Consider the following 26,945-nt stretch of genomic DNA (forward strand, 5'->3'; position numbering starts at 1 on the left):
CAAGTACATCATGTACCAGTGTTAATGCCAAACAATCACATGCTTTCAAGATAACTTTCTTACTGAAAACATGTTTATATGAAAAATTTCAACCTTATGAAAATATAACCAAAGATTACAATAATAATCTTATACTAGGGAACAATTTCTCCTTGTGAAATTTACATACATGAAACCATAGCAAGTTTACATATCTATACTCAGAAATTTAATTTTTTTGAAACATACAATTGAATAGACATAGGCAGTAGTATTTGAGAAATGCGGCACAGGGTTAACTGATACAGAAGTTCACTAAGTAGGCCGACTGTAGTTCTGGAAGCATTGCCTGTTAACCACACAAACAGATGTTCATCTCTGGTGTACCATGTCTCATTTTGGGGAGTCATCTGCTACTTCCAGATGCCTCTGTAGCTTCTTGATACAGTGTTCTATGCCACATCTCCCAGCCCCTAGGAAAATCTTAAAACTTAGATATATAAAACCAGCTGGCAGGAGTATTTTTTTGAGGGCCATCTCTAGTAATGTAATCTGGACAAAACAAGGAAAAGTCCTTGTCTTAGTCAAGGTTTCTATTCCTGCACAAACATCATGACCAAGAAGCAGGTTGGGGAGGAAAGGGTTTATTCGGCTTACACTTCCATACTGCTGTTCATCACCAAAGGAAGTCAGGACTGGAACTCAAGCAGGTCAGAAAGCAGGAGCTGATACAGAGGCCATGGAGGGATGTTCTTTACTGGCTTGCTTCCCCTGGCTTGCTCAGCCTGCTTTCTTATAGAACCAAGACTACCAGCCCAGAGATGGTCCTACCACAAGGGGACCTCCCTCCTTAATCACTAATTGAGAAAATGCCTTACAGCTGGATCTCATGGAGGCATTTCCTCAACTGAATCTCCTTTCTCTGTGATAATTCCAGCTGTGTCAAGTTGACACACAAAACTAGCCAGTACAGTCCTGCTCTCCTAGACAATAAGAACTTTAGGACTTTCAGCTAATTAAGCTCACTGAACTTTGGTTTGTTAACAGTCAGTCAAAACCAACTAAACAACCTGATGTGAAATCTCCAATGCTGACAAGAAACATTTGGAAGGAATTCTAAGAAAAGCATATGCATCCAAAAGCACAATATTAGAAATTCATTGGAAGTAATTCCATTTGGACAGATTTATTTTTCAAAATTAGCCTCAAACATTTTCTAATTGAAGGGATAGAAGATTATTTTAGACAAAGGCATAGAGCCAAATATGCTCGCTTAGACTAAGGATAAAAGCATATAAGGTTTTTAAATACCATGTAATATATGTTTTTCTATATTTAGATTTTTTATCTTGCTAAAGCAAACTTAAGGGGAGTTACTTTTACCTTGGGTTGACGAGAGGATACACTGCATCATGGTGGGAAGACCTGGATGCAGGGGTATAATTGGTAACACGGTGTCTGTGGCCAGGAAGCAGAGTGCTTAGTGGAAGTCCCTATTCCATGGGAAATGGCCATCACATTCAGGGAAGGGACTTCCTTCAGGAGATAAATCTCTCTGGAATCACCTCAGAAGTTAGTCTGAGACAGAAGTAATCTCCATGATTACAGCGCCAGTTAGGTTGACAATGACAATGGAGCATCCCAGCAACCAGTTCTTTGTTAAGTTAGGAGAGTGCCTAGCCTCAGAGCAGTCTGAACACATCTACTGATGAATGTCATCCAAGATTCTAGGCTTATTTTGATTCCTCAACCTCTTTTTCCTTTCCTACATTCTTTCCTTCTTTCTTTCCACTCCCCCAACCCCTCTCTTTCTTTTTTTTTTCCGCCTTTATTTTATTTTTTTTTTAAAGATTTATTTATTTATTATTATATGTAAGTACACTGTAGCTGTCTTCAGACACTCCAGAAGAGGGCGCCAGATCTTGTTACGGATGGTTGTGAGCCACCATGTGGTTGCTGGGATTAGAACTCTGGACCTTCGGAAGAGCAGTCGGGTGCTCTTACCCACTGAGCCATCTCACCAGCCCCCCCTCTCTTTCTTGAGAAAGTCTTTCTAGATAGCCCTTACTGTCCTAGAACTCACTATGTGGTCGAGGTTGTCCTCCAAGTCACAAGATCTGCCTGCCTCTGCCTCCAAAATGCTAGAAAACATTCTCGTTTTTTTTTTTTTTTTTTAATGCTCAAATTAAAACTTTAAAAGAAATATAGTCTTGATGTGAGAAGTACAGTCACAACAGTAGGATCTTAGTGGTTTGTAGTTGATGGAGGATTTATTAATTCATTTAAAATATCTTTCTATATTGTCTAAAGTATTTTATAATTAAAAAAAATACAAGACGGTTGGTCAAGAGGCTCAATAGGTAAAGGCACCTGCCACAAAGACAGCTAATGGGAGTTTGAAACCTGGAACCCACATGAATGGATTGAAGGAGAGAATGGATTCCCTCAAGCTGGAATCTGTTCTCAACTGTGTGCCAAAGTACACATGAACACACATACAGTCTGTCTGTCTCTGTCTCTCTCTCTCTCACACACACACACACAATAAATGAATAAATAAATAAGATTATAGCACACTATAAACAATTAATGGTACTTAAATACTGATATAAGTATGTTAAGTAGTTTCAAAGCTGAATTCCTAGTATCCACTATCATCACCATTTTACTCTTGAGAACATAAAGCAGAAATAAAAGACATATCAACCATGATAGCCACTAGCCTTTAAATTTTATTTTATATTAATTTATTTCCTATTTGAGCATTTTTTTCTTTAAAAAGCAATGTGCCAGGTTATGAGGTAGGTTTAACACATATTCAACCAGAGTTAAAACGCCAAAGGGAACATTAGAAAAAAACCTACCTTGGTAACAACAACAAAGTAAAAAAATAAAGAATGAAGGAAACAAGTGGGTTTGCTTCATCAGGCAGGAGACTTTAAAAAGCCTGGCTTTCTACTAACGGGAAGAGGAGGGAAAACCCTGACACCTAGTGCCCATCTGATACACAAAACCTCCGAGCCACTCGGGTTCTCTAGCAGGAGCCGTATACTGAGATGCAGAACAACAACAAACCTGAAGGAAAATTTCTTAGGCCATGCTAGGACTGTAGTCTATCATTGTCATTCCTGCTTTGGGTTCCATATACTATACATCATTGTTATAACTATTTCTAAGCATAGTATTTTCTCATTTCCAGTTTTTCTTTACGATAAAAGCGATGTTAAAAACCCACGTCCTAGGGATTTGGTTTCCACTAGCATTAAAGTTACTGCAAGAGTTGCTTCCTGATCAAAATTTTTTTTTTTTTTTTTTTTTTTGGTTTTTCGAGACAGGGTTTCTCTGTATAGCCCTGGCTGTCCTGGAACTCACTCTGTAGACCAGGCTGGCCTCGAACTCAGAAATCCGCCTGCCTCTGCCTCCCGAGTGCTGGGATTAAAGGCGTGCGCCACCACGCCCGGCTCCTGATCAAATTTTTATCATTATAGATTACTGACCGAGTATAACTGTAATTAATAAACAAACAAACAAACAAACAAACAAAATGCCAGTGGATTTATTTCAAAACAGTTAAGAATGCAACAGCTGTGTGGTGGTGGCTCATGCCTGTAATCCTAGCACTTGGGAGGCAGAGGCAGGCGAATCTCATTGAGTTCCAGACTAGTGTGGCCTATAAAGTGAGTTCCACGACAGCCAAATCTGAAAAACCCTGTCTCACAAAAACAACACACACACACACACACACACACACACACACACACACACACACACACACACACGTGCACGCGAGCTCGAATGTAACCACATGAAAGCCAGGATTTTTCTTTTTCCTAGCAGGCAAAGTGAGTTGTTCTCTGTCAAGTCCATTGCAGCTGCTGGCTTGATCTTAGCCTGAGCTTTTTAATAACTAGGTTTAGTGCAGAAAGCAGCTATGCTGCGTTGGGAAGTGTTACTCAAAATGTTCCCACCTGCAATTACAGCTTCCACCAAGTGATCAAAATAGGTTAGCAAACTGTTAGAAGGATGACACTGACTCCTCAAAACAAGTAGTAAAGCAGGCTGGATGGATAGCTGCGTCTCTCAGTGGCTCCACAGCGCACATTCATCTAGCTGTGTATTTACATACAGTGCTCATCACTGCAGCACTGGGGCAGCTAGAAAGGAAATCAGTTTAGTCTCTGTTGCAATCACATTTTCCTCAATTTTCATCTTTACTTGAAACTATTAAGAAAAATCCAGGCAACTCATCTTTAGAGCTATTTGCAAGTAATGTAGTTCACAGATTTGGTCCACGTCGTTCATATTCCCACTCTAAATTCATATTAAATGCAATGCCATTCAAATCTCACAATGAGAAGAAAGTCTGTACTTCTCATCAGGAATTAGGTGGTACTTCTTTAGTTACATCTTTCCTGATGGGGGAAGGCACAGCAGGAAAACAGGAAGGAGTAAGCTAACACAGAGCCAGAAAAGCTATTTCTTGTGCTCTTAGCACAGGTACAAGTGTTCAGAACGCAGGTCACATCTCTGCTGAAATAGCCAATATGTTCCTCAAGCAGCAAACAGGTTACCTAAAACTAAATGGAACTGTATTGGTCCAAGTTCTGGTCCTATCACCTTTTACCTATTTACCATCCTAGGAAGAAAGAGGGGAAGACAGGCTGACCAACAAGGTAACAATGGTCTACTAAGTGCACAGTTTCTGCCTCTGGCTGTGGGGAGAAGCATCTCAATTCATGGAAAAACTATTCAAGAATCCATGTGCTGGCTTTTAAACCCAGAAACTCCAATACTTCAAGGTGATTCACTATCACCCACAATGTTGACCTGGTAGAGCCGTCACTCTGGAGAACATTACATTATGATTTAATGTGACGTAGCATCAGTGCATTTACATTGAGCCTTGGCTTTCACATCATTAACAGGTCATTTTTTTTTAATTCTTTTTTAAATAAAACTGTTCCTTGCAGCTTTGTTCTCATGCCCATTCTCTTTGGCAAAGGACAGGTTTGCTCCACATCCCATCAGAAGGAGCTCTCTTTGTTCTCGCCTATCATTCTTCAGGTAATATGTAGAGTGCTAGGCTCATGACAAACTTGTCTCTTTGGCCAAAGAAAATTAAACTGCAGTAGTGGAAAGTCAACGTTCCCTGATAAAAGTAGGCTCAGCAGGAGGAGATAGATCCTAGTGACACCTCGTCATCTTACAGCTAGCTGTCCTTCAGAGTCAAATGCTGAAACTCCATCCTTAGACTGGTCTCTCGAAGGACACACTCCATTGTATGTCCAAGCTACTGGCAGCAGAGCTTGCTTCTAATACCTTAGCCTCATTCCTGTCGTGCCATGTCGTACAATCTAGCTAAGGTCACTGACCTCACCAGCCACCCTGGGCATCAGTTATTGACTGTTCACAAAAGAACATCAGCCTCACTCTTCCTGAATTCTTAGGCTCAGAAACAGCAAGCTAACATGCAGGCTCAATCCTAGTCAGTCATCTGAGAAAAAGAAGAAGAGAAAAAAAGAGAACATGTAACTAAAAAGGGAAGAGAGAATAATGAGAAAGGCGATACAGAGCAATGGCTAGCTTCACAAATGCTGTTAGCATTCTGATTTCAGAACTACTGGGCGAAGGAAAACCCATGGTCACCACTGTACACTGCTACCCCCTTTATGCAGTAGCCGCTCCTTTTATCCTAAGGTTTGTTAGGTCTTAAAGGGGTTAAAAAAAATCTTTAATTTTTTTTTTTGTTCGTGTGTGTGTGTGTGTGTGTGTGTGTGTGTGTGTGTGTGTGGTCTTTGGGTACAGAGTTCCGTATAATAAGACTATTTGTATTCATACTGGCAGAGTAAACACTACATGTTCATGCCCAGGCAGCTCTGTGCTTGTAATTTCAGCAAGAACAGAGCTCTGTCCCTCTGGGACTTCACTATTCCCCCAGTCTCCATTCGCTCAAACACAGAATGAGAACAGAGAAAGCAGGAGAAGAAAGATCATGGCAAGAGGTTTCACTCAGCACTGCAGCTAGCATTTCACGTGGCTTAAAAAAAAAAAAATCTCATTTAGTGTTTTAATTACATTAGTTAAAACTGTTTTACTCTCAGCCTCATGTTCACAAGGGCACTTTCTATTCCTCAATAGCTATTCAATGAATCAAAATTGCAGACTAACACAACGAAGCTTTTCTTTCCTGCTGAGGGGCTTGTGAGCAGAAGCCATTCAGTAGATACAGAGCTCTGCTTCAACTTTGTGTGTCGATGCATATGCATTTACTCTCGGCAACAGCTGCACTTCCACCCATCTTCTTGCCATTTGTTGAGGCACTGGATTGGAAGATCTCCTACTACACATCTGGTCCAGTGCTGGTCTCCATCCTAGAACTAAATCACCTGCTCTTGCTGCCTATTCTAAAAAGCCATAAGCCTTATACAGAAAACAAATGTTTTAGAAAAGGATACAGAAGCTGGGCTTGGTGGCACATATCTTTAATCATAGCAGAGACAGAGTTCAAGGCCAGTGTATTCTACAAAGTGAGCTCCAGGACAGCCAGAGCTACATAGAGAAACCCTATTTCCAAAGAACCAAAAAATAAGATACTGAACATAATGGAAAAAATTCACACCGTATCTCCAGTGATCAGATAGCTTGCTTATAGTCAACACCCATATAAGAATTATTTTAAGAAATAAATTTAGCTAGGAATTATCTGAATCTGTGATTTAAAAAAAAAATCTGTATTTTTAGGTGTGTTAATATTTTTATCATCGTTACCTTAGAAGCATAATCAAAATGTTATGACTCTTACTACATGGAGATGAGGGACACACAAGAATATATCTTTATGTCATTATTATTTGGTACTACATGAGGAAGGTTATCAACCTTAGAAAATGCTTTCTGTTTGTTTTAAGACAGGGAGTCATATAGCCTAGGTTAACGTTGAACTAATTTTCCTAACTCAGTTTCCAAATGCTGGTGTGTGACACAGCACATGGCTAGAAATATGTTATTTTATTTTCAAAAGTTTTATTATTTTAATAGCTAATACTTTATTAATATATTTATTATTTTTAAAATTTAAATATATTTTGATATTATTTTTCTCCCCAAGTCATTCCAGAATCTTTCCCTGTCCCTTTCTACCCAACTTTTAAGTTTTTAATAACTATCAAAATCAGGCAGGTGTGGTAGCACACGTCTCTAGTCCCAGCATTCAGAAGGCAAGCAGAGTTTAAAACCAGCATGGTCTATGTGTGAGTTCCAGGCCACCCAGGCCAATGTAGTGAATGAGATCTTACCTCAAAAATAAACAAACCAACAAAAACCAACCAACCAACCAACCAACCAACCAAACAAACAAACAGGCTCTGTGCTTCTTTTCTTTTAAACCATTGGCTCTGACTGAGCCATTTAGGAAGAACTTCTTTACCATGCTCACATTATCACCAAACCTAATAACTGAAGTATAAAAAAAGCAACCTAAAGATCTCAAAATTCCAAACTTTTGTAACAAAAATAATCTGTTCTCATGTATCTTCAATTGTCAACTCTCAACCTTGGTCCACTTACATTCCTACCTTCACTTCTATTTTGAAGCAAAACCAAAACATTAGTATTCTTTAAAGTATGTAAGCCCATCAGAAAATACCCCTTTTCAAAAAGCACAATTGTAATACCATTATCATATCTAAGAATTTCACAGTAATCTCTTTGATTTGGTCCATTCTCTCTCTGAGGAAATCTACCCGAAACAGTGTCCTGATCCCCACTTGAGCCTTAGATCCTACTGTGTAATGCCAGCTCTCACGGCAGGCTGGTCCTAGTGGACGCAGACCCGGAAGGGGACAAGGGCTTATCTACTTGCCTCATTTCCTCCTGGAAGTCTGTTCATATGGACCAGCTGGCCTTGATCATCCAACACCAGTTCAGTATACGTCAGGATGTCGGAAGGCAAAGGAGGCGAAGGAAGAAATGCTTGAGTGGACATGGACTCCCAGAGTTTGATGAGTGACTAGTGGAAGAAAGAAGTTTGACTTATCAGTGACAATTAACATTTCAACAGGAATAAAAATCACTGTCACACTCTGACTCTGCTTTCTTTTCCAAGAGCTCTAGGGAGAGTGTGAGCCTTGGACTACATGCTCCAACCTTCACTCTCAGCAAATATATACTTGGAACCATTTTTAGAGCATAAGTCAGGTACTTATCCAACAAAGGCAAACTCCTGAATGAATCTGAAAAAGCAGTGGAGCACTACCACATATAAAGCCCTAACACAATCACAGGGAGAGTAACATAAAATCTCAAACTGCATTGGCCAGGTGTGGTGCTTCATGTCTTTAATCTCTGCCTCAGCACTTGAGAGGTTGAAGCAAGCTCATCTCTGAGAGTTCTAGACCAGCTTGGTCTACATACTACATAGCCAGTTCTAGGCCAGCCAAAGCTACAGTGAGTCTTAAAAAGCAAGCAAAACAAAACAAAAGAAATAAAACCAAATAAAGAATATTTCATTTTAGAAGTACGTGTACCCAAGTGTTGGAAGGTGGGGATCCTAGGGAACCTTGACAACAGAAGATTGCTTCTAAAAAGCAGGCAGGATATTCTGCTGGTACAAGCAGCCCCAGGGAAGCCAGGACCAGGCTTCTCCTGTAGGTTAAGGAAAGATCCCTTCAGTACTTTTCACAGTGATAGGCCCACACATGGAAATTAGTTAAGATGGGTATGACTATAAATACAGATCAATTAATTCTCAAATTTGAGAATACATGCATACCTCTGCATTTATAAAAGCATTCAAGATTCCCATGTTCTATACTTTATGTAAATTAAACAACTTGTTTAGAAGCAGAAACTACTTCAGCTCTGTGCTTTCTTGTCTTAAATGTCAAAAGCCGAAATAATTCACAGCTCACTGTCCTACTGTCCTAACTGTGTCCCTTGTCAATTAAAGGGACACAGCACTGACACTGCCAGGTTAATGATGACATAAACCAGAGGTGTTGAGTGAAGGCAGGTGTGTTTTGAGACACAGTGGTATAAATAAATGGTTACGTAAAGATAACTTTCTGAATACTATAGGAACCTCAGACTACTAAATGAGATCACAGATAAATACTACATTCAGATTCAAATGTGGTAATACTGAGAGCATTGACTAAAAGACAAAAACTTCTACGAAGATATTTTAAATGATGAACCCCAGTATTCTTTGATGCTTTATTCTTTGTTATATCTTGCTTGTGATATATCTCCCCAAAGTCCCCCCACTTTTGATGGGAAAAATCTGCAGCGTAGGAGAGGGATCACCAACATAAAGATCAAGGAGTTTATTTTCATATAGGGGAAACCTTCATAATGTCATACTTTTCTCATGCTAGTTTTAATTCAACTATAATAAATCTCCTACAAAAGAAGTTATACCTTAAACTATATATTTTGCTATATCCATTTCTCTGTGCTACCTATATTGACTCTCATATTAGCTTAGGCTAAGGACCATCCTAGAAAACAGGTATGTGAAGTTCCACTCCTCTTTCTTACTGTTTCTAATTTGATCACAGACATAATACACATGTGACTCCTCACACAGGTCCTTGTAGGGCCTAATACATGGTATAGGCTTACTTTCCTGTACCTGAGATTTCTCTTCTCACCATTCCACATGTTAATTCATAAACAGCCATCCAGCATTTGAGTTAGAAAGTCACTAAAACCATTAATGAAATAGAACTTAGAATAGGGTAAAGATATCTTCTGTCCTTACGAATGCCCTTCTCAAGGCAAAGCTGTACCTAATTAAGATTCAGGGAAAGCCTGTGTCCTCAGAACTCCCGCCCATCAGACACCGTTAGTTACCTGCCGAAACATCTCTGGGATATCATATATATATGTTGTTCCTAAGGACTGTGCCTGAAACCTCTTTGATTGAAGAAGGTCTTTGGTCACATATGGAGTATTAATTAACATTCCATGCAGTGGTCCCTGCTTGTCTCCATATGCCTGAAACATGATCTGTTGGGGGGGGGGAAACAGAATGCACAGACAATTAAGTGAGAGACAGAAAATGAAATAGCTGCCTAGAGCATCGTTTTCCACAAATGTTATTTCTTGAAAAATAGTTGTGGGTGAGAGAAATGTTAAGTAGTGGAGACTTGCCCCATAACACTGGGATTTGGTGCTGTCCCTTCTCCACTGGTTAACTGACTCTAAAATAGTGACATATAACCAGCCACACGTACTAGGGTATGCTTAGTTTGGGATTAAAACAAACAACAAAGTCCAGTGCAAATTTCCTATCAAGAGTGACTTGAATCTCAGATACTAAAGATGATGTCAGCTAACTAGACAGAACAGCTCTAGTATTTCATTTCATTCAAGAAACAGCTGTGCACTAGAGAGGATCCTTGTTCTTGGGCCAGATCAAGCCTCTACCACTTGATCACGCATGAGTCCCCTTCATAAGAAGGTGCTTAGTAAGTAGTATAGTAAGTATAGTAAGTATATAGTATATATATATATATGTATATATGTATATAGTATATAGTATATATATGCTATATATATATACTATATATATTATATATATATTATATATAATATAGTAATATAGTATATAGTAAGTAGTATAGTAAGTAGTATAGTCACACAAAAGCTTCAGCTATTTTTATCAGAGGTCAATTTCATCCATTCACCTAGTTAATTCTTGTTAGCTCATAAGACAGAGCCTATGGTAAAATCACTATATTTTACTAAATTATATATTAAACTATATATACTTCTCTCTAGTATACTGTGAATTCCTACAATTGCTGGGTTGTCACAAAATAAAACCACCACACCAGTTTTTAATCATTTTTAACTCAAATATTTCTAGAAGAGTACTTCATACTCCATATATTTAGCTAGTTTTATTTGCTCATGAATATTTATAAGGGATGCCATTATTTCAATTCAATTAATATTTATTGAGTGCTCAGAGGTTGTATAACACTAAACTAGGCACTTTATGTATGAGCACATAAAATATAGATTCCCAACACTCTGAATACAAATGGAGATTGGGATGAAAAGGGGTGTGTGTGTGTCTCTGTGTGTGTGTGTCTGTGTGTATTTTTTCTTTTCACATATCTGGACCTAAATATAGGCACAAGATTTATGAATTTGATATATATGCCTAAAACAGAATTAAGTACTGTCCTAAGCCTGAAGGTTGTCCAGCTAAGTGAATCCTTAGTATCACATCTCAGAGGAATACTAGTGCTCTGATGACTTGCCAGCCAGGTCTTATTCTGGGCATAGAAATCATTGGTTGTTTAGAGGCCCCTGAGTCAAACCCAAGTGCTCTTCTATAATACCAAAGGGCAAAGTTACTATGTGGAAGACAGCAGCACCAACATCTTGGAAATAAAAGAATTAGTCATACTTTTAATGGATTCCAAGTGTTTTGGGCAAGAGTACAATATTAAAAAATTGGATTAGGGACAAAGACCAAATCAGAGTAAGAAAGAGGAACGAAGGGGCAGGCTCAAGCCTGTGAGATAGCTCAGCCAGTAAAGACATCTGAGTTCAATGCCTGGGTCTGAAAAACCTGATCTGACCTATACACACCTACACCCACACCCACCCACTCCCACCCACACACCCACTGTATTTCCTACTAAGGGACTGTATTTCCTACTAAGAGAGACAAAACCTGTGGGTACAGGATTTGAAACTCAATTTTGTCAAGCCCTGGGATGAAGTTGGATTAGACAGAAAAAGAGCAACTTAAAGGAACAAGACTGAAGAAAGATGTCTGGTGTATACACCGTTGCTGGAATTTAAAACGGGAACTACTTAGTGGCTTGTCAGGTTCTTGTAATGCTAAAAAATATAGTTACTATGAACCAGCAATTAGACTCCTATGCATTTACTCAGGAGAAATAAAAATTTATCTACATGAAGATTTGCAAATAATAATTGGCATAGTGGTGCACATTTTTAATCCCAATACTTGGGAGGCAAAGACAGAAGGATCTCTGTGAGTTCAAAGCAAGCCTGGTCTACACAGTAAGTTCTAGAACAGCCAGAGCCACATAGTAAAACTGTGTCTCAAACAAAACAAAACAGGTTTGCAAATGAATGCACATTAAAGATTTATTCGCAACAACCGGAAATTGAAAATAAAAACACAATAGTTGGGCAGATATAATAAACACTTTGGTAACTCTACAAAATGGAATACGGCACATCAATGAAAAGAAGCATGCTCACAGTCCATGCAACACAGACGAACCCACAAAACATTAAATTAAACAAAACAAGTAGGATAAAAAAATAGTATGATCTGCCTGATTTCATTTACGTGCAACTATAGGACTGGCAAAACTAATCTATAGCAACAGAGAGCAGATCAATGGCTGCCTGCGCCTATGATTGAGACTCTGCCTTTCACTTGTGGGGTGACAAGAAATTCTCAATCATGACTGTGAAGACACTCTCACAAACATATACAATTGCCAGACTTAATCAATTACAACAAGTCCACTTTGGTACATATAAACCATATAAACTCCTTAACACTGTAAACTAATCAAAGGTGACACTAGACTATTCTCTTTATTATCCTCACTGGAAACAACTCACTTAAGTAACAGATTAACTCAAACCCCTCCTCCCTCCTTAGAACTGCCTGACATTGTTCATTATAGCTAGCCTATAGGACAAAGACTATATGAGAAACATGAAACTCAAGCCAGTTAACTTTTCTTCTTATCGGCAGGACAAATAATGTAGTAGAATAAGAGGCTGGTAGTAATGGATCCTAACTGAAGTCCTGAATGACCAGCTGTCTATGTTAGTTCCATTTTCTCCTATGATGAACATGGTAATTAGTTGTGGAGGGCATGTTTTATAAGTTTGCAAACATGCACAGGCTTTATTTATACCTCCCACTGACGGCTGCAGCTGGGCTTCTCTTAGAGAACCATCTCTAACCTACACAGTGGGCATCCTTAGAACCCTGTATTTTCTTTATAGTGGCTCTTATTATATCATGCAAACATCAGTTACTCATCTGTCTTTTCCCATTGTGATTATACATTTCCTAAGGAGGAACTGCTTTGTATCCCTAACTCACACAGTATAAGTATCAGTAACCATTAAATAAGCAAATGAACACATGATAAACATGGTCCTGTATTATCTCAGTTTCCTATGATTCACCAAGGAAAGAGAATATGAAGTTCAAAGATAAGCACCAGTAGTCACTGGCACATGGAAGTGGCTGGGGCTGCTCTGTGGTCAGTTCCCACTTCTACCACGGCTTACAACCTGTCTTCCACGCTGAAGCAAGGCTCGGCTTCCTCTAGGGCTTTTAAAATATGCTGCTTCCCTTCAGGTCGAGGGCAGCTTATTCACTCTTGCAGACGCTTATTATGTGTTTATTCTGTGCTAGGCACAATACTAAATCTCTGCTGAAGGCACCTGTGTCTTTCATACACCAGTGTCACCACCAACCAGCATCAGGGAAATCTAAGAGCTTTCTAATAAAAGAAATGGAAACAAAGAAGAAAGTTATGAAGAAAAAACATATTTATCAAAAACATTAAAATCTCAAGTGGCCCTCTTATTTTACAGAAGAATAGGCCTGCCTTGAAGCCATTGTAGAAGTTAATTAAAAGCATCCCTAGCCATGGAAAGCCTTGACTGAGAATGTCCTAAGGTTGTCCTGAAAACCATCAAATGCAGCCAAACCTATGGAGCCCTTTTTCTCGTTCACCCTGCGCTCCAAGCACATGGTTCTAACTGCTGGCTTCTTAAAGAATAGAGTTCTTTGGTCATCTAACTGAGAATCACAGAACAAAATGAAAGGTCACTAAGAAAACTGCCTAAACTAGGATTTAAAAAAATTCATCTCCAAAGAACAGGCAAAAATGTCTTTTTCTACCTCCATTCCTGGATTTAAATGGACATAAATAAAAGCAAAAGCCACATAATCTCTTCCCAGAACCAAATGCATAAAACGGTCTAAAGCTCTGGCTCGAGCTCACCCTTCTGCAGAAGTACACTTTCCAAGTTCCCACTGAAGCCCTAAAATAACATACTACCTCTGAAGATGTGCAAATATCATAAATAGAAATGTATGTAGTGAGCAAATTAAAAAAGAATGCTATTATCATAGAATCAGGTGATTCTTTTTTTTTAGGTGATTCATTTTTCATTCTGCATTCCCAAATTTTCCTCCCTGCAAAATAGGTTACAGTCTGCCACTTTACTTGTGTATAGACATAGAACACTCGGCCAATGAAGGAAAATGAGGATGCCTGACTGGAATACACAGTGAACAGGCATGCAGAAGCCACAGCTTGGCCCTGTTTCTGATGTAGTACTATGCTGAAATTTCACCTTTTTAAAGTCAAAAGTTGTAGATAAATTCCAGTAAGTGTCCTTTCCTCATCTGCCAGTGACATGTCAACTGTGCTGAAAACAGGAAGAAGAAATCAGAGCAGGCAGTCTAGATTACTAAGTAGCACAAGAACCCTGGAAACAAGAAACCCTCTGAACTACACAGTCACCTGTGGAGTTGGTTCACCTGCCCTGTTAACGCTCATTAATATCCAACAAAAGGTTAGGTTTCATAACACATTTATCAAGAGGCACAAAGATGTTTTCAAGTGTAAGGGATAACCAGTGGGGTTTCTTATGTTAGACCAAATCAAACCATGGAGGAGTATGCTTGACTACTGTACCTGTGCTGTCCTGGAGTCAGTCACTTCCTTATACAGGCTGATGTCCAAGTAGTAGCCAGACTCGTTTGTCAGGAAGAGGCGGATGGGAATTGCTTTTCCAGTTGTTGTCAGGCGAATGTTGATTTTCAGTTCTGCCTGGAGGACCCGCAATTTCCATAGCCGACTTCCATAGCGCATTACCATGCTCCGCACAGATTCTTCAATCTGACACAGATACAATACCAAGTGTAAATCTGAAATACTTTGTAACTAAAAGTTGTTTTAAGTTTGCACTTCTTTGCAAAAGACCATTGGAATAAGATGCTGGATTATGGAGATATGAACCACATTTGGACTTTACAAAGAGAACTCATATCGTTTATTGTCCCTGTCCTATTTAGTTTTTATAGTCATTTTGACACAACCTAGAGTCACCTGGGAAGAAGAAAACTTGAAGAATTACCTTGGTTAGACAGTCTTGACAGACGTAGGCTACTGTAGGCAGCACTATCCCTAGGTGGGTAGATCTGAGCTGTATAATAAAGCTGTGTTTGAACTGGTAGGCAAGCCTGTAAGCAGCCTTCCTCCATGGTGTCTGTTGTAGGTTCCTACCTTGAGTTCTTGTTCTGAATTTCTTCAATGGCAGACTGTGATCTGGAAGTGGAAGCTGAAATAAAACCTGTCCTTCCCTACATTGCTTTTGGTTGTAGTTTTCCTTTCTTGTTTTCTATCACAGCAGCAGAAAGGAACTAGGACGCCCCCATTCCTACTCTTGCTTGGAACAAGTTAGGAACAATTTCATGCTGGTTTGGAATTTGAGTAGTTTTCTTTGAATCACAACTTCCAAATCTGTACAACTCCATCCCGGTCCTAATTATATTCATACTCTATATCAATGATCTGCAATATCTAAAATTAAAAGCCAGGGGATTTAAGAGAAAGCCCCAAATAAGAATAAACCCCCTGGTTAACTAGCTATTAAGTAGCATTTCTATGCATGGTAACTATGTTTCATTACACTTTCCCCGACCCTAAATCAACACAGCAATTACCACCATGAGCTTTTTCCACAAAATTTTATTAAACTTGATAATGTATGTCTCGTAGTAAATTGCACAAATTAAAGAAAGGCAATTTGTAGGTTGTACCAGAACATTCCCTCTAAACATTAGATCTTTAAAATTTGGTCACTGCCAAGTCCAGCTGGTATTTACAGATGAGATGTTCCCTCATTTCCCTGAAACTTGGTACTGAGACAGTTTGTACTCCATAGAGTTAGAAGACTTCTTTTAAATGGCTATCCTTGAAAGTGACTTTGTAAGTTAATAAGATGGCGTAGTAGATAGAGGCATTGCCACCAAGTCTGAGAACTTTCATTTGATCCTTGGAACCCACATGGTATAAGGAAAGAACCAAGTCTTACCAAGTAGATAAATGCGTAATTGGTTTTGCTCCTAACAAGCTAAAGCTTTCCTTGTTCCCTTTGGGGCTGAAAGTACCCAGGTATTTCTCAGTGGTATCTCAGCTTCTTACAAAGCATTAAAATTACCTCATCTGCCCCAATTATAGTTTTCAGTTGTAGGTATCACTCCGCATGCATTTTGTTTCTGTACCATAGAATTTTAACGTAGGATGGGTTTTTAAGTACGTAGCTTCCCTTTTCCCACACTGTGCTTGCTAACCCTTCTTTTCTCCAGAGGATAAAAGCTAAAAATCTGTGCGTACAGTTAATAACAGTTAATAACAGGTGTGTGATTAGCAAGGCAGAGTATGAGTACTCAGAGAAGAGGCAGAGAGGCTGATGTTTAAAAAAAAAATTCATAGAAGATATTCATAGAAAGCCCAATCTAAAAGTAGTGTCCTAGCCATGATATAAGCTATCTATATTCTATCTTATAGCTTATTAGTGCTGAAGTAAAATTTTGCTGTATCTTAATGATGAGAATTGAAACAGCTTTCCAAATAGACACAATTATCCCATCACTTGCCTGGGGTTTTAAAGAAAAAAAGGAGAAAACTTTCTTAGGTCATGGACACTAACTTCAACAGGCAAAATCCGAACTGAAGCTACAATTCCTATAGCCGAGGGACTAGGAAGCGTGTGTAGAATCCTGGGTTTGATCACCAGTACTGAATAACCCCGCACTTGGGAGGTGGAGGGAGGAGGACCAGAAGCTGAAGATCATTCTCTGCTACATGGGGAGTGTGAGTCTAGCTCGAGGCACACATGGCATTGCTTTAAGAAGCAACAAAAGTTCATGTCTACGATGGATGTGAAAGAAAGGTAGATACTGACAGCCCTATACAAATACACAGCAACACAGGAGAAGGCAGAAAGATCGGGAACAAGGCCACATGCCTTTGCCTGTTCCACCTAGGTAGGATAAAAGCTAAGTGCAGAACCATCTTTGTACTTACTTCTCTTAAAAACACAGTTTTTAAAATAGAGCCTCAGGGATAAAAACAGATACAGCACATGAAATTCCTTACAGCCAAATTCTCCCACTGTGGGGAAATAGGGTAGACAGTTTGGGACAGTGTTGTATCTAAGCGGTCAACTCATAAGTAGTATTTAATGCATAAAGGCAATAATTTAGTAAAAATGTCTAATAATAGCAATATTAATTATTTTAGATGAGAAATTCTAGGGGACCATAAAAAACAGGACTACTACCATGGCAAATATAAAACTATTTTTTTAATTTATTTATTATTATTATACATAAGTACGCTGTAGCTAACTTCAGACACACCAGAAGAGGGTGTCAGATCTCATTACGGGTGGTTGTGAGCCACCATGTGGTTGCTGGGATTTGAACTCAGTACCTTCAGAAGAGCAGTCAGTGCTCTTACCCACTGAGCCATCTCATCAGCCCCCTAAAACTATTTTCAATGGAGGAGTTTTTACTACAGCAAATAAATATCCAGCAAGTAGCACTCCACCTTCAGTTTTAACTATCTTTAATGACTAGATAAAAAAAATTTGAGAGTGTCCCATGAAACAGTCTTAACAAGCAGCCTGTGACTTTAAAAAAATTAAGAGGTGACACTGACAAATGGGCCACATACAATGAGTCCCTTGGTGGGGACTGACAGAGAAAACTGAGAAATGTACCTTTGATGGGTCCATGATGACTGTGGGCACAAAGTTGAGGAAGATGTGGTTACAGTCAGTGCGGACATTTGTATTATTAAAAGCAACTTCCAATTCATCCATAGCTTCCAGGAGCAGCCGCTCCCCTTCATTTTGTAGATATTCGAAAGAAGCTTCCTAGATAGGAAGAAAATCACCATTGTTAATGTGCTTTAAAAACAATAAAGAGGGGCTAGGAAAATGGTTTAGTATGAGAAAGCATACGGACTTGAGTTTGGATCCCCAGTGCTCATGAAAAAGCTGAGTGGAACCCAGCATCTGTTAACCCCAACATCAGGAGAAGGCAGGAAATGGAGACAGGTGAATCAAAGGGTTCACACACCAGCCACTCTAGCTGAAACTGTAAGTTCCGGTCCAGTGAGAGATACTGTCTCAAATAAAAAACAACATAGAGAGCCAATAGAACTGTGTGTGTGCATGCACACGTGTATGCGCGCACACACACACAGAGTCATAAAAATAAAATAGATAGCAACAGAGGAAGTTATCCTCATGTGAACTTCTAGCCTCCACATGTACTTGAATGGGTAGGTGTACAACTTAAGAAGCTATATAGCTATATGACAAAATAGTAAGGTTATGCATGGTTTACTTTTCTTTTGGTTGTCAGTCTACTGACCGTAGGAGGCAAGGGCAGGAAAGGGCTAAAACAGAGAGCCCCTGTCAGCCCTTTCTCCAGCCTCTTAGGATATTTGCCTTTAAGAGGTAGAGATGCTAGACATCCCCAGAGCCGAAATCTCAGTATGATTATGTTTCACATGTGCCAGGCAGAGCTCTTTAGAAAGAAAGCCTGTTTAGAATGGAGAGTTAAAGAAAGTGGAATACAGTAGTTAGCATGGGAAGAAGAAGCCCATGCATTCAGACAAGTTTATAATAGGGTTACTATAACTTTCTTCTTACTTGTTACCATTACCCAAGTCTTTGTGCATTTTTTTCTGCTGAGCATACTTTTTATTTCTTCAAGTGAGTGCTTTCATGCTTCTAATATCAAGAAAAATCAAATTAAAGAAACATGAGCTTTTGATTATTTAGAATGTTGGAAAGTGACAAAGGCAAAAAAGCTTTGATGCAAACAGTAAAACCCTGATTTTGAGCCGTGGCTGACTCTCTGTCCTTTCCCTCAAGGATAACTTCCCATTAGAGTAATATACCCACCTTCGTGACCAGGTCAGAGTGCCTGATGATCGCACGAACAAAGAACCTGTAGTCAGTCACTTCTGTGCCTACTTCCACCTTAGCAGCCCCAAGGTACAGGTGCATCTTGTGATTAGCACATGGGATGGCAGTAAGGTCAAAATTTCTCATCCGGTTCAGCTCTAACTGGAAAGCCAGAGCAGGCTCCAGGTGTCGATAAATTCGGTCCTCCTCAAACTGAGCATAAGAATCAGAGGGGAAAACAGTTTACATGAGGCAATAATTGCCAAAGTTCTTTAAGATTGTATGGTAAAATAGTTTCTTAAGACTGGACATGGTGACTCACACTGGTAATACCAGCAACCAAGAGCCTGAGGCAGGAGGATTAAACCCTGTTTCAAACAAACAAACAAACAAACGGAGGGAGGGAGGAGTGGGGAGGGAGGGAGGGAGGGAGGGAGGGAGGGAGGGAGGGAGGAAGGAAGGAAGGAAGGAAGGAAGGAAGGAAGGAAGGAAGGAAGGAAGGAAGGAAGGAAGGAAGGAAGGAAGGAAGGAAGAGAGTACATGCCCGAACACCTTTGTTTCTCAAGTGGATCAAGGTGGATCTCTTTTGAGTTTTAGGTTGGCCTGGTCTACATAGTAAGATTCTGTCCCCCAAAAAAGAACTAAATGAAAACAACAGAAAAATCCAATCCCCTTAGAACTCCTAAAGCATTTAATAGTGTTATAATTTTTTACAAACAACCAACTATACAGGTTGCTTCACACTAATTAATATCTACTTTGCATGACAGTGCTGTGGGTTCACCTAAGTAGAATGAAATACTTAAGAGCAAGACTCGTATCTTACCATTTATGACAAAGCACCAAGAACATAAATTTAAAAACCAAATGGACACAAAGAAGAGCTGAATATAAATCAACTGTCTGCAGATGACAAAAATAATCCGACTAAATAAAGCCGTCTTTAATAACACATCAAAGCTGTTCCGAAGGAAAGGGATGTTTTACAAGTTATTGCCTTCTTTGGGTCAACACATTGATCACTTTCTCAAGCAAGCCCTCTCTGAAGGAAGCATGCTTTAGAGAAAGGAGAATGCCAGCAAGGAACTGCACAGCACAAAAAGAAAGGAGGAGGGAAGGATGTAGGGTTGGGGGAGGACTGGGAAGAGGGAGGAGGAGGAAGGACAAAGGGAGAGAAAAGGAAGCAATGGAGTGAAACAGCTTTACCTTATCCCTTGCTCGGAATGTGAAAAATTTGGGGAATTCTCTCTGTGTTAAAGAAAAAGGCAAAGTGTGTTAGACCTTCATGGAATGGCTCTTTGGGGACACAATATACAGTATGGCCTCAGTCAAGTGTCTAGAAGGCAGTTTCCCAGATAGCATGTCTCTTGTCTGAACTTACTCCAGGGAAGAAGGTCCCTCTGGGCAATGCTCGCTTTGACCCCTCTTAGAATCACCTCACTATCAACCTACCTTTAGTACTAACCATCTCCCAAGAAAAAGTTTTCACTTTATTTCTCAAGTGGGGAAAAAAAAAAAAAGAGTTCCTGCATGTTACTTTTGGCCCAATCTGGCAAATAAAATCAATATACCCTTACACTACAACCACTGCAATGGGACTTACTAGTCTTATTTCCCAAGATTCTCCTTAAAAACTCTTCAAATGTAAACTAGCCAAGTAAAATTTGAACCCCCCCCCCATGCCCATTCATTCTGAAGCCAATCATTCTAAGGATTTAAATAATAACATTCCAAGACAAAGGAAGTAGTCAGTGCTACTTTGGTCACTGCTTCTCCATCTAGGAAAAGAGAGGTTGGGACCAGTGAACTTGAAATCATTAGGTCTTCCTGCACAGCATTACACAAGAAAGCAACCAATTTACTAGAACCCTATTAATTAACAAAGATGAATTCAATTAGCGGAGTTCATTAGTTTCTGAAATTTAACTTATTAGCACCGACTACTCCTGTTTCTCGGATGGGAAGCTCTCCTGGCAGTGCTGCAGTGAGTCATTACTATTTCCTCTCTAGGAGTCCATTAGGCACCTTCCTCATTATGAGTGCAGTGTAATCAAGTAGAGTTGGCGCAAGGCAGAGACCAGGACTAGCTGGATGCATTCAGGAGCCATGAAGGAAATGTAGACTGAGATCTACTAGTTGGAGGGCGCTCTTTCTTGCCCTTTAAGGGCCTGATCACAGCCCCTGCTTTAAAGAAGAGCAAGGCTTAGCTCAGGGGAAAAATCAACCCAAGTTTCTCAGGACAGTCCATGCCTTTTGACTTTCAAGTGCAGGCTGTTATCTTTATTCTGGTTATGATCAAAATTCCTTATTTAGATGTTTTTCTTTGATGAGACAAAAAAATAAAAAGAGGGAAAATTAAGAATAGGAAGCAAGGCAAACTCATACTGTAATCCCCTGAGCTTTTAATTCACAGAAAGCTTCTGCAGTTTTTTCTACATATATTCTGCTTTACCCTCACACGTATACACTTAATAAATCATTTCGTAGTTTCCTAGTTGATGTTTTTTGTTTTTGTTTTGAGACAGGGTGTCACTGTCATTCTAGCCTGGAACACACTACAAGGCTGGCTTCCCCTCCACCTCCCTGTGTTGGCAATGCAGACTGAATCACCATGACTGCCTACATTTTTCTAGTATTTTAACTGTAAAATTGAACTTAACAGATTTCTAGTTCATTTACCAACACTAGAAGAATCAAAAGATCTTTAAAAGTCCTTCAAAAGTGAAAGTAGGTTTTACATATGACTGACATTTTACTAATAGGATTTTGATCTAAACAATTCTCCAGCACACCTCCTCCTGGCTGCCCTAACGACATGCAGCAACAGGAGTATAATGTCAAAATGAAGTAGGAAGTGCTTTAGCCGAGCTGCCAGCAGATTCCACACTCTGAGCTTTACAGAGTCTAGTTTTGGTTGAATTCTAGAGAAATCTAGCTTCCATATTAAAAAGTAAAACAAAACAAAAAGACAAACAAATCCTTCCATGGGGTTTCCTTGCAAGCAAGTCTGTAATATCATCAGATGATGTTTAAAAGCACACACTTTTTTTCTATGTGCCTGTACTGAGGCACTTGTATGATATGTACACCTGTCCCATTTTTACTGAAAAACAAAACAGTAGCAACCCAAAATTTCTAAGAGGCTTTCTTTTCCACCAAATCAATTAATCAAATCTGTAGACATGAAAATCAGACAGTTTGAATGAAAATATCTTTACTGCGTAGGAAAAGCTCTACTCTTTTGGCAGAGGGTGAGCTATATGTACGGTAATAAGACAGAGTTAAAGTACCAGTTTAAAAATGTGCTTTTACTGGGTGTGGTGGTGTGTGCCTTTCATCTCAGGACTAAGGAAGCAGAGGCAGGTAGATCTCTGTGAGCTGTAGGACAGCCAAGGCTACACAGTGAGATCCTGTCTCAAAAGAACAAAACAAACCACAAAACAACAAGAAGCAACCCCTCCTCAACAAACAGCAAATGCCACTCAGTCACAGACAGCTGAGAAGGCATCTGAGACGATGTACCACCCTCCCCAACTTTTGAGAAGACTCTGATACACTGAAATTCAGAACATTTCCACCAGTGGCTGGCAAGAAATAAATGTTTGCAATAGGCAAGCAGGAGAATCAACTCATTCTGTAAGCTTTCACTAAAAGGCAACTTTTTGGGACTTACAAGACAAAATACTACAAAATATCAGGATAAAAATAAAGTGAAAACTCTACTCTGATGGCTTTAGTGACTTCCTGCGTCTCACTCATCTTCATGCTGCCATGTTTCCCACTCACAGCATTCCTGCTTATTCCATCAGGAATGTAATTGCTTTCCAGGCATGCTCTAGTGTTATGGGCAAATATCATAATTGAATGTACACAAAGAAAACCCTCTCAGTGTTCTGATACCAAAAAAACAAAAGAATGCAACATTTCTCAGAAAGAAATTATACCCCTGCTGTGTTCTAATCAGCCAACCATCATCAAGACAATCAAAATAATTTGCCTAAATTAGCCAATCAAGACACCCTGCAAATCAGAGAATGTGAAACCCTGAAAGAGAAAGCATCATAGCTGATTATGATACTAATAATCGTGTTAAAAACCTAATGAGATGAAGAAATTGGGAGCTTGCTGGTGCAATTCTCTTCTACCTCAACATGCTGAGAACTAATTATATAGACTGTAATTAAAACAAACCCCTAACCAAACCTGGTTAGTTAGTCCACCAGTAAACAGAACTACCTTAAAAACAGAAAAGAGGCAAACACAAACTCCTATGAGTCATGATAACCGTTTATGACAGGAAAGGCCTCTCTCAAGGCCACAATAATCCAAACTACTTTGCCTTACATGGGAGTCGCTCACATGTAAACAATCATGAAAGGCCAACTAGCTCTGCAGAGATTTGTGGCAATTTTTTAAAAATCCCACAAATCCTTAGAAGGCAAAAAAAATTTTGTAAATGAAATACAAACTATGTGATTTTGAATCCTGTCACAGCATTTGGACTTTATGGGATTTTTTTTCTTTAAAAGAAAAAAGATATTCTAAAATTTCATATTTTAATATCCTTAAAAGTATCTTTGCATTAAAAACAGAAATAACTCAAGTTTTAAAAAGCACTAATATATACCAACTGGCTTCTTCTTATATAGCTTTTGGAATTTAAAATCTAAAATACTAATGTAACTAACCAGGACTCAATAGAAAAATTAAAGAAGCCAAAGCTGTAGGGCAGTGCAGGATGGTATATGCCTATAGGTCAGCTTGTGGGAGGCTGAGGTGGCAGAGTGATGAGACCCTGCCAGCCCCTCCCCCAAAAAAATAAGAAAAAGAAAGAAAACAATAATAAAAACTTCAAGCAAACAAAAATCAAATCATGAAATCTCATCTTTTTTTTTTTTAACTACAACAGATATATTTAAAAGGGCAGACTTGTTTTTCATACAACTTCCTCTTTAAACATTAATTTTAAGCAGTTATTTGCTTCTCATTAAGGAGAGTTTACTTAATTAGTTGGCTATGAAAACAGATTCCACACCCAGTGCTTTTACTGCTGGTGTAATAGCTGTGTCACAGTAAGAGGCTGTGTAGAGAATCAAATAGTCATGGACGCAGTAGACATACCAGCGGCCAGTTTTCTACTCAACAATCATGACCTCATAAGGAGGTGCTGAACTGCTTATGGACTCACTAGTATTGAAATAAACCCTGTACAGTATGCCTGTACTCTATGAATTCCTCTTTTATCATTGGTTGGTTGGTTGGTTTGTCAAGACAAGATTTCTCTGTGTAGCCTTGGCTGTCCCAGAACTTGGCACTGTAGACCAGACTGGCCTTGAACTCAGAGGTTCACCTGCCTCTCCCTCCCTAGTGCTGGAATTAAAGGTGTATACCACCACTGCCCAGCTTTGAGTCCCTCTTTCTTGTCGGGCCCCATTTGTCTCATGATTCTAGGGTAGTTAGGAAGATCCATGACTTTGAAAGAGAAGTTTGTTTCACTCCTCACCAACCAATGATGTTGTTAACAAAACTTGGTAACCTTTCTCCTCTCCTTGCTGCACCACGGACACACTCTCTGTTCTATTCAGTAATACAGGGATTTCACAGTGTAGAACAGAGGAGGCTGCATACATCACTGTGGATTACCAAGAAGCCAGGGAGATCAAGGGATTCGTCTCTAACACTCCTGGAAAGCTTCCTCTTTTTCACACTACACTAACTATAGGCCAAGCACATATCAGACAATATGACAGAGGCTAAGTATTCTTCATGAATGGCAAGCTACCACCAACAGAAAAACTCAGAGAAGTATCAGGACTGTATTCCTGTGCTTGTACAGTTCCTGTCAAGGTTCCCTGGCAGTCAGTAATAAGTTGCCCTTGTCCCCTGCAAACCCAATAATCATTTCTAAGGAGCCAAACATGAAAATGTCTCATTCCTTACAGCAAATTCAGCCCACAACAAAACATTAAATATTCACTTGGCTCTAAAGCAGCCTTTCTACATTCAAAAAAATGAAGGCATTTATAATCTAACTGATTTGCCACTTGATGCTACTATAAATAAAAACTGGACAATAACAGCTATAACAGCCTGCTAGCCTCATTAACTAAGAGATTTGAGCTATACACGTCCCTATATGCAACCTAAACTCAGAAATATGAGGACAGCAGAAGAAAAAAAATTAAAGCAGTTAGATAAAACAGATTCAGAAATAAGGTTATTTTTACTGTTTTTTACTGTTACTGTTGCTTGTTGTTGTATTTAGTATGCATTTCATATCTATAGTAAAATAAAAAATGTTAATGAAAACAATAAATTTTGGTTTTTGAAAAATTTAGGGGACAGTTTTATTTAACCCTGGAATATTATAGGAAACAGTCACTGGACTATACGTGTGATGACATTAAATGCACTCTAAGTAAAAAAAGCAAAATAACTTTACAAACTCATGTCAGTCTCTTTAATAATATGCTAGAATTCCAATGTCTGTGATAAAGAGAGTGAGCTTGTTAGCGGTTCAGAAGCCTAGCCCAATTCTGACACACACCCAGGGCCTGGCTCCCGACATGTGTACCTTAGCTCCGACAGCATCTCCCAGCCACAGTGTTTATTCATGGGCACTCAGAGTCTATCCCCAAGTATCAATTTTACTCTCTAAGCTCCTGATTTCTCTTCCTAAAGCCCTAGGGTTCTCTCTAAGCTCCTCATACTTCTCCACTGACTCCTGCTTCCTATCTGAAGTTATTGATTGATGTATACCTGCACTCTGCTGGATTTCCTGACATCAATAACTCAAGCGAGTTGTATAGTCCACAACATTTCCTAAAGCATTTCAGAAAAATCTTAGCTGTTTAGCTTGCAGGGTAGGCTCTCTCGCTTCTCTATAGACTAGACAAGTATGAGGGGAAACAAAATACCAAATGCCTTGAGTTTAGGAAGCCCTTTCTAGAACACAAAATGTTACCTGCTCATTCTTACAAATGAGCAGTACTTGAATAGTAAGCTTAATTATTTTAACTGTTACAATAAACAAATAGCAACAACAATTTTGTTGTTGTAAAAATTTTCTCAGAAGAACCAAGCCTTCCTAACACCCTTGCAATCTTGCTGAGCTGCACAGAAGGGATCTGTGATGAAGCATTTGTCTACAATCAGCATTCTGAGTGACACCATGAATGCAGGCTCAGTTTCTGGTTATGACCTCAGTAAACTAAAGTCTGGATGCCTACTATTAGCTTAACTCCCTTTCCAAGAAAAGCCTTAATCTCACAAATAAAAAATTTAATTCGGTTAAATGGGAGAGCAAAGAGAATGCTTAGCATTTATTTACTTCTGCTCTTAGAATTAACATGGCTCTACAAATGCATTTTTAAACAGTAAACCACTGGCCTTCCAAACTGAGTTTTCCTGAGAGCAGACCCTGTGACCATGCTCAGTAGGAACCAAGTGTCCCAGCCCTGCTTTCCTACTGACTCACTGGAGACTGTGTAGGGGAAAGGACTGCTGAGTTCCTACTGCTTAATCAACAGAGGCAATGTACATGCTCGTCTCAGAGCTACACTGAGACTTCTAAAGCAGAGTGTTTAAAAAAGAAGAAAGCTACCTTATAGCGTTAGATAAAATTAAAAACTCATGCCCGAACGTTAGAGGGTTGACACTCATCTAGCCCTTCCAAGTAACTCTGCCATATTCTGTTTAAGTAATTAGTTAAAAGCAGATAAAACCTTTTATAGTTGATACTTTGACTTACATGAAATCTCTGATCCACCTCACAGTTGACTTGTTTTCTGAAATCCTTTCAAATAAAAAAATGGGGAGAAGAGAGAAAAGAATAAATGACAAGTTAATAAAAATTAGTAAGTTAGGCAATTAGTAAAAATACTAAAAAGAAACTGAGTAACGGATGTTAAGTTCCTAGAATTTCAAATATTATCAAAAGCTTTTTTAAA

At 39.2% G+C, this 26,945-nt stretch overlaps 1 protein-coding gene across 8 annotated transcripts in view; it reads right to left on the reverse strand.

Moving 5' to 3' along the window:
- Acaca (acetyl-CoA carboxylase alpha) overlaps window positions 1–26,945 on the reverse strand; it is a 275,396-nt gene that overhangs the window by 71,778 nt on the left and 176,673 nt on the right. For all 8 annotated transcript variants that reach the window (XM_029483172.2, XM_029483174.2, XM_021178351.3 and 5 more), the window contains 7 exons: window positions 26,747–26,791; window positions 20,203–20,244; window positions 18,994–19,209; window positions 17,800–17,955; window positions 14,706–14,909; window positions 9,832–9,987; window positions 7,841–7,987 (listed from right to left, as the gene is read on the reverse strand). In XM_029483172.2, coding sequence (XP_029339032.1) covers window positions 7,841–7,987; window positions 9,832–9,987; window positions 14,706–14,909; window positions 17,800–17,955; window positions 18,994–19,209; window positions 20,203–20,244; window positions 26,747–26,791 — 966 coding nt within the window. The remainder of the gene's footprint in view (window positions 1–7,840; window positions 7,988–9,831; window positions 9,988–14,705; window positions 14,910–17,799; window positions 17,956–18,993; window positions 19,210–20,202; window positions 20,245–26,746; window positions 26,792–26,945) is intronic.

This window comes from Mus caroli, unplaced genomic scaffold (genome assembly GCF_978045245.1).
Source record: "Mus caroli unplaced genomic scaffold, Mus_caroli_1 scaffold_13, whole genome shotgun sequence".
Lineage (NCBI taxonomy): Eukaryota > Metazoa > Chordata > Mammalia > Rodentia > Muridae > Mus > Mus caroli.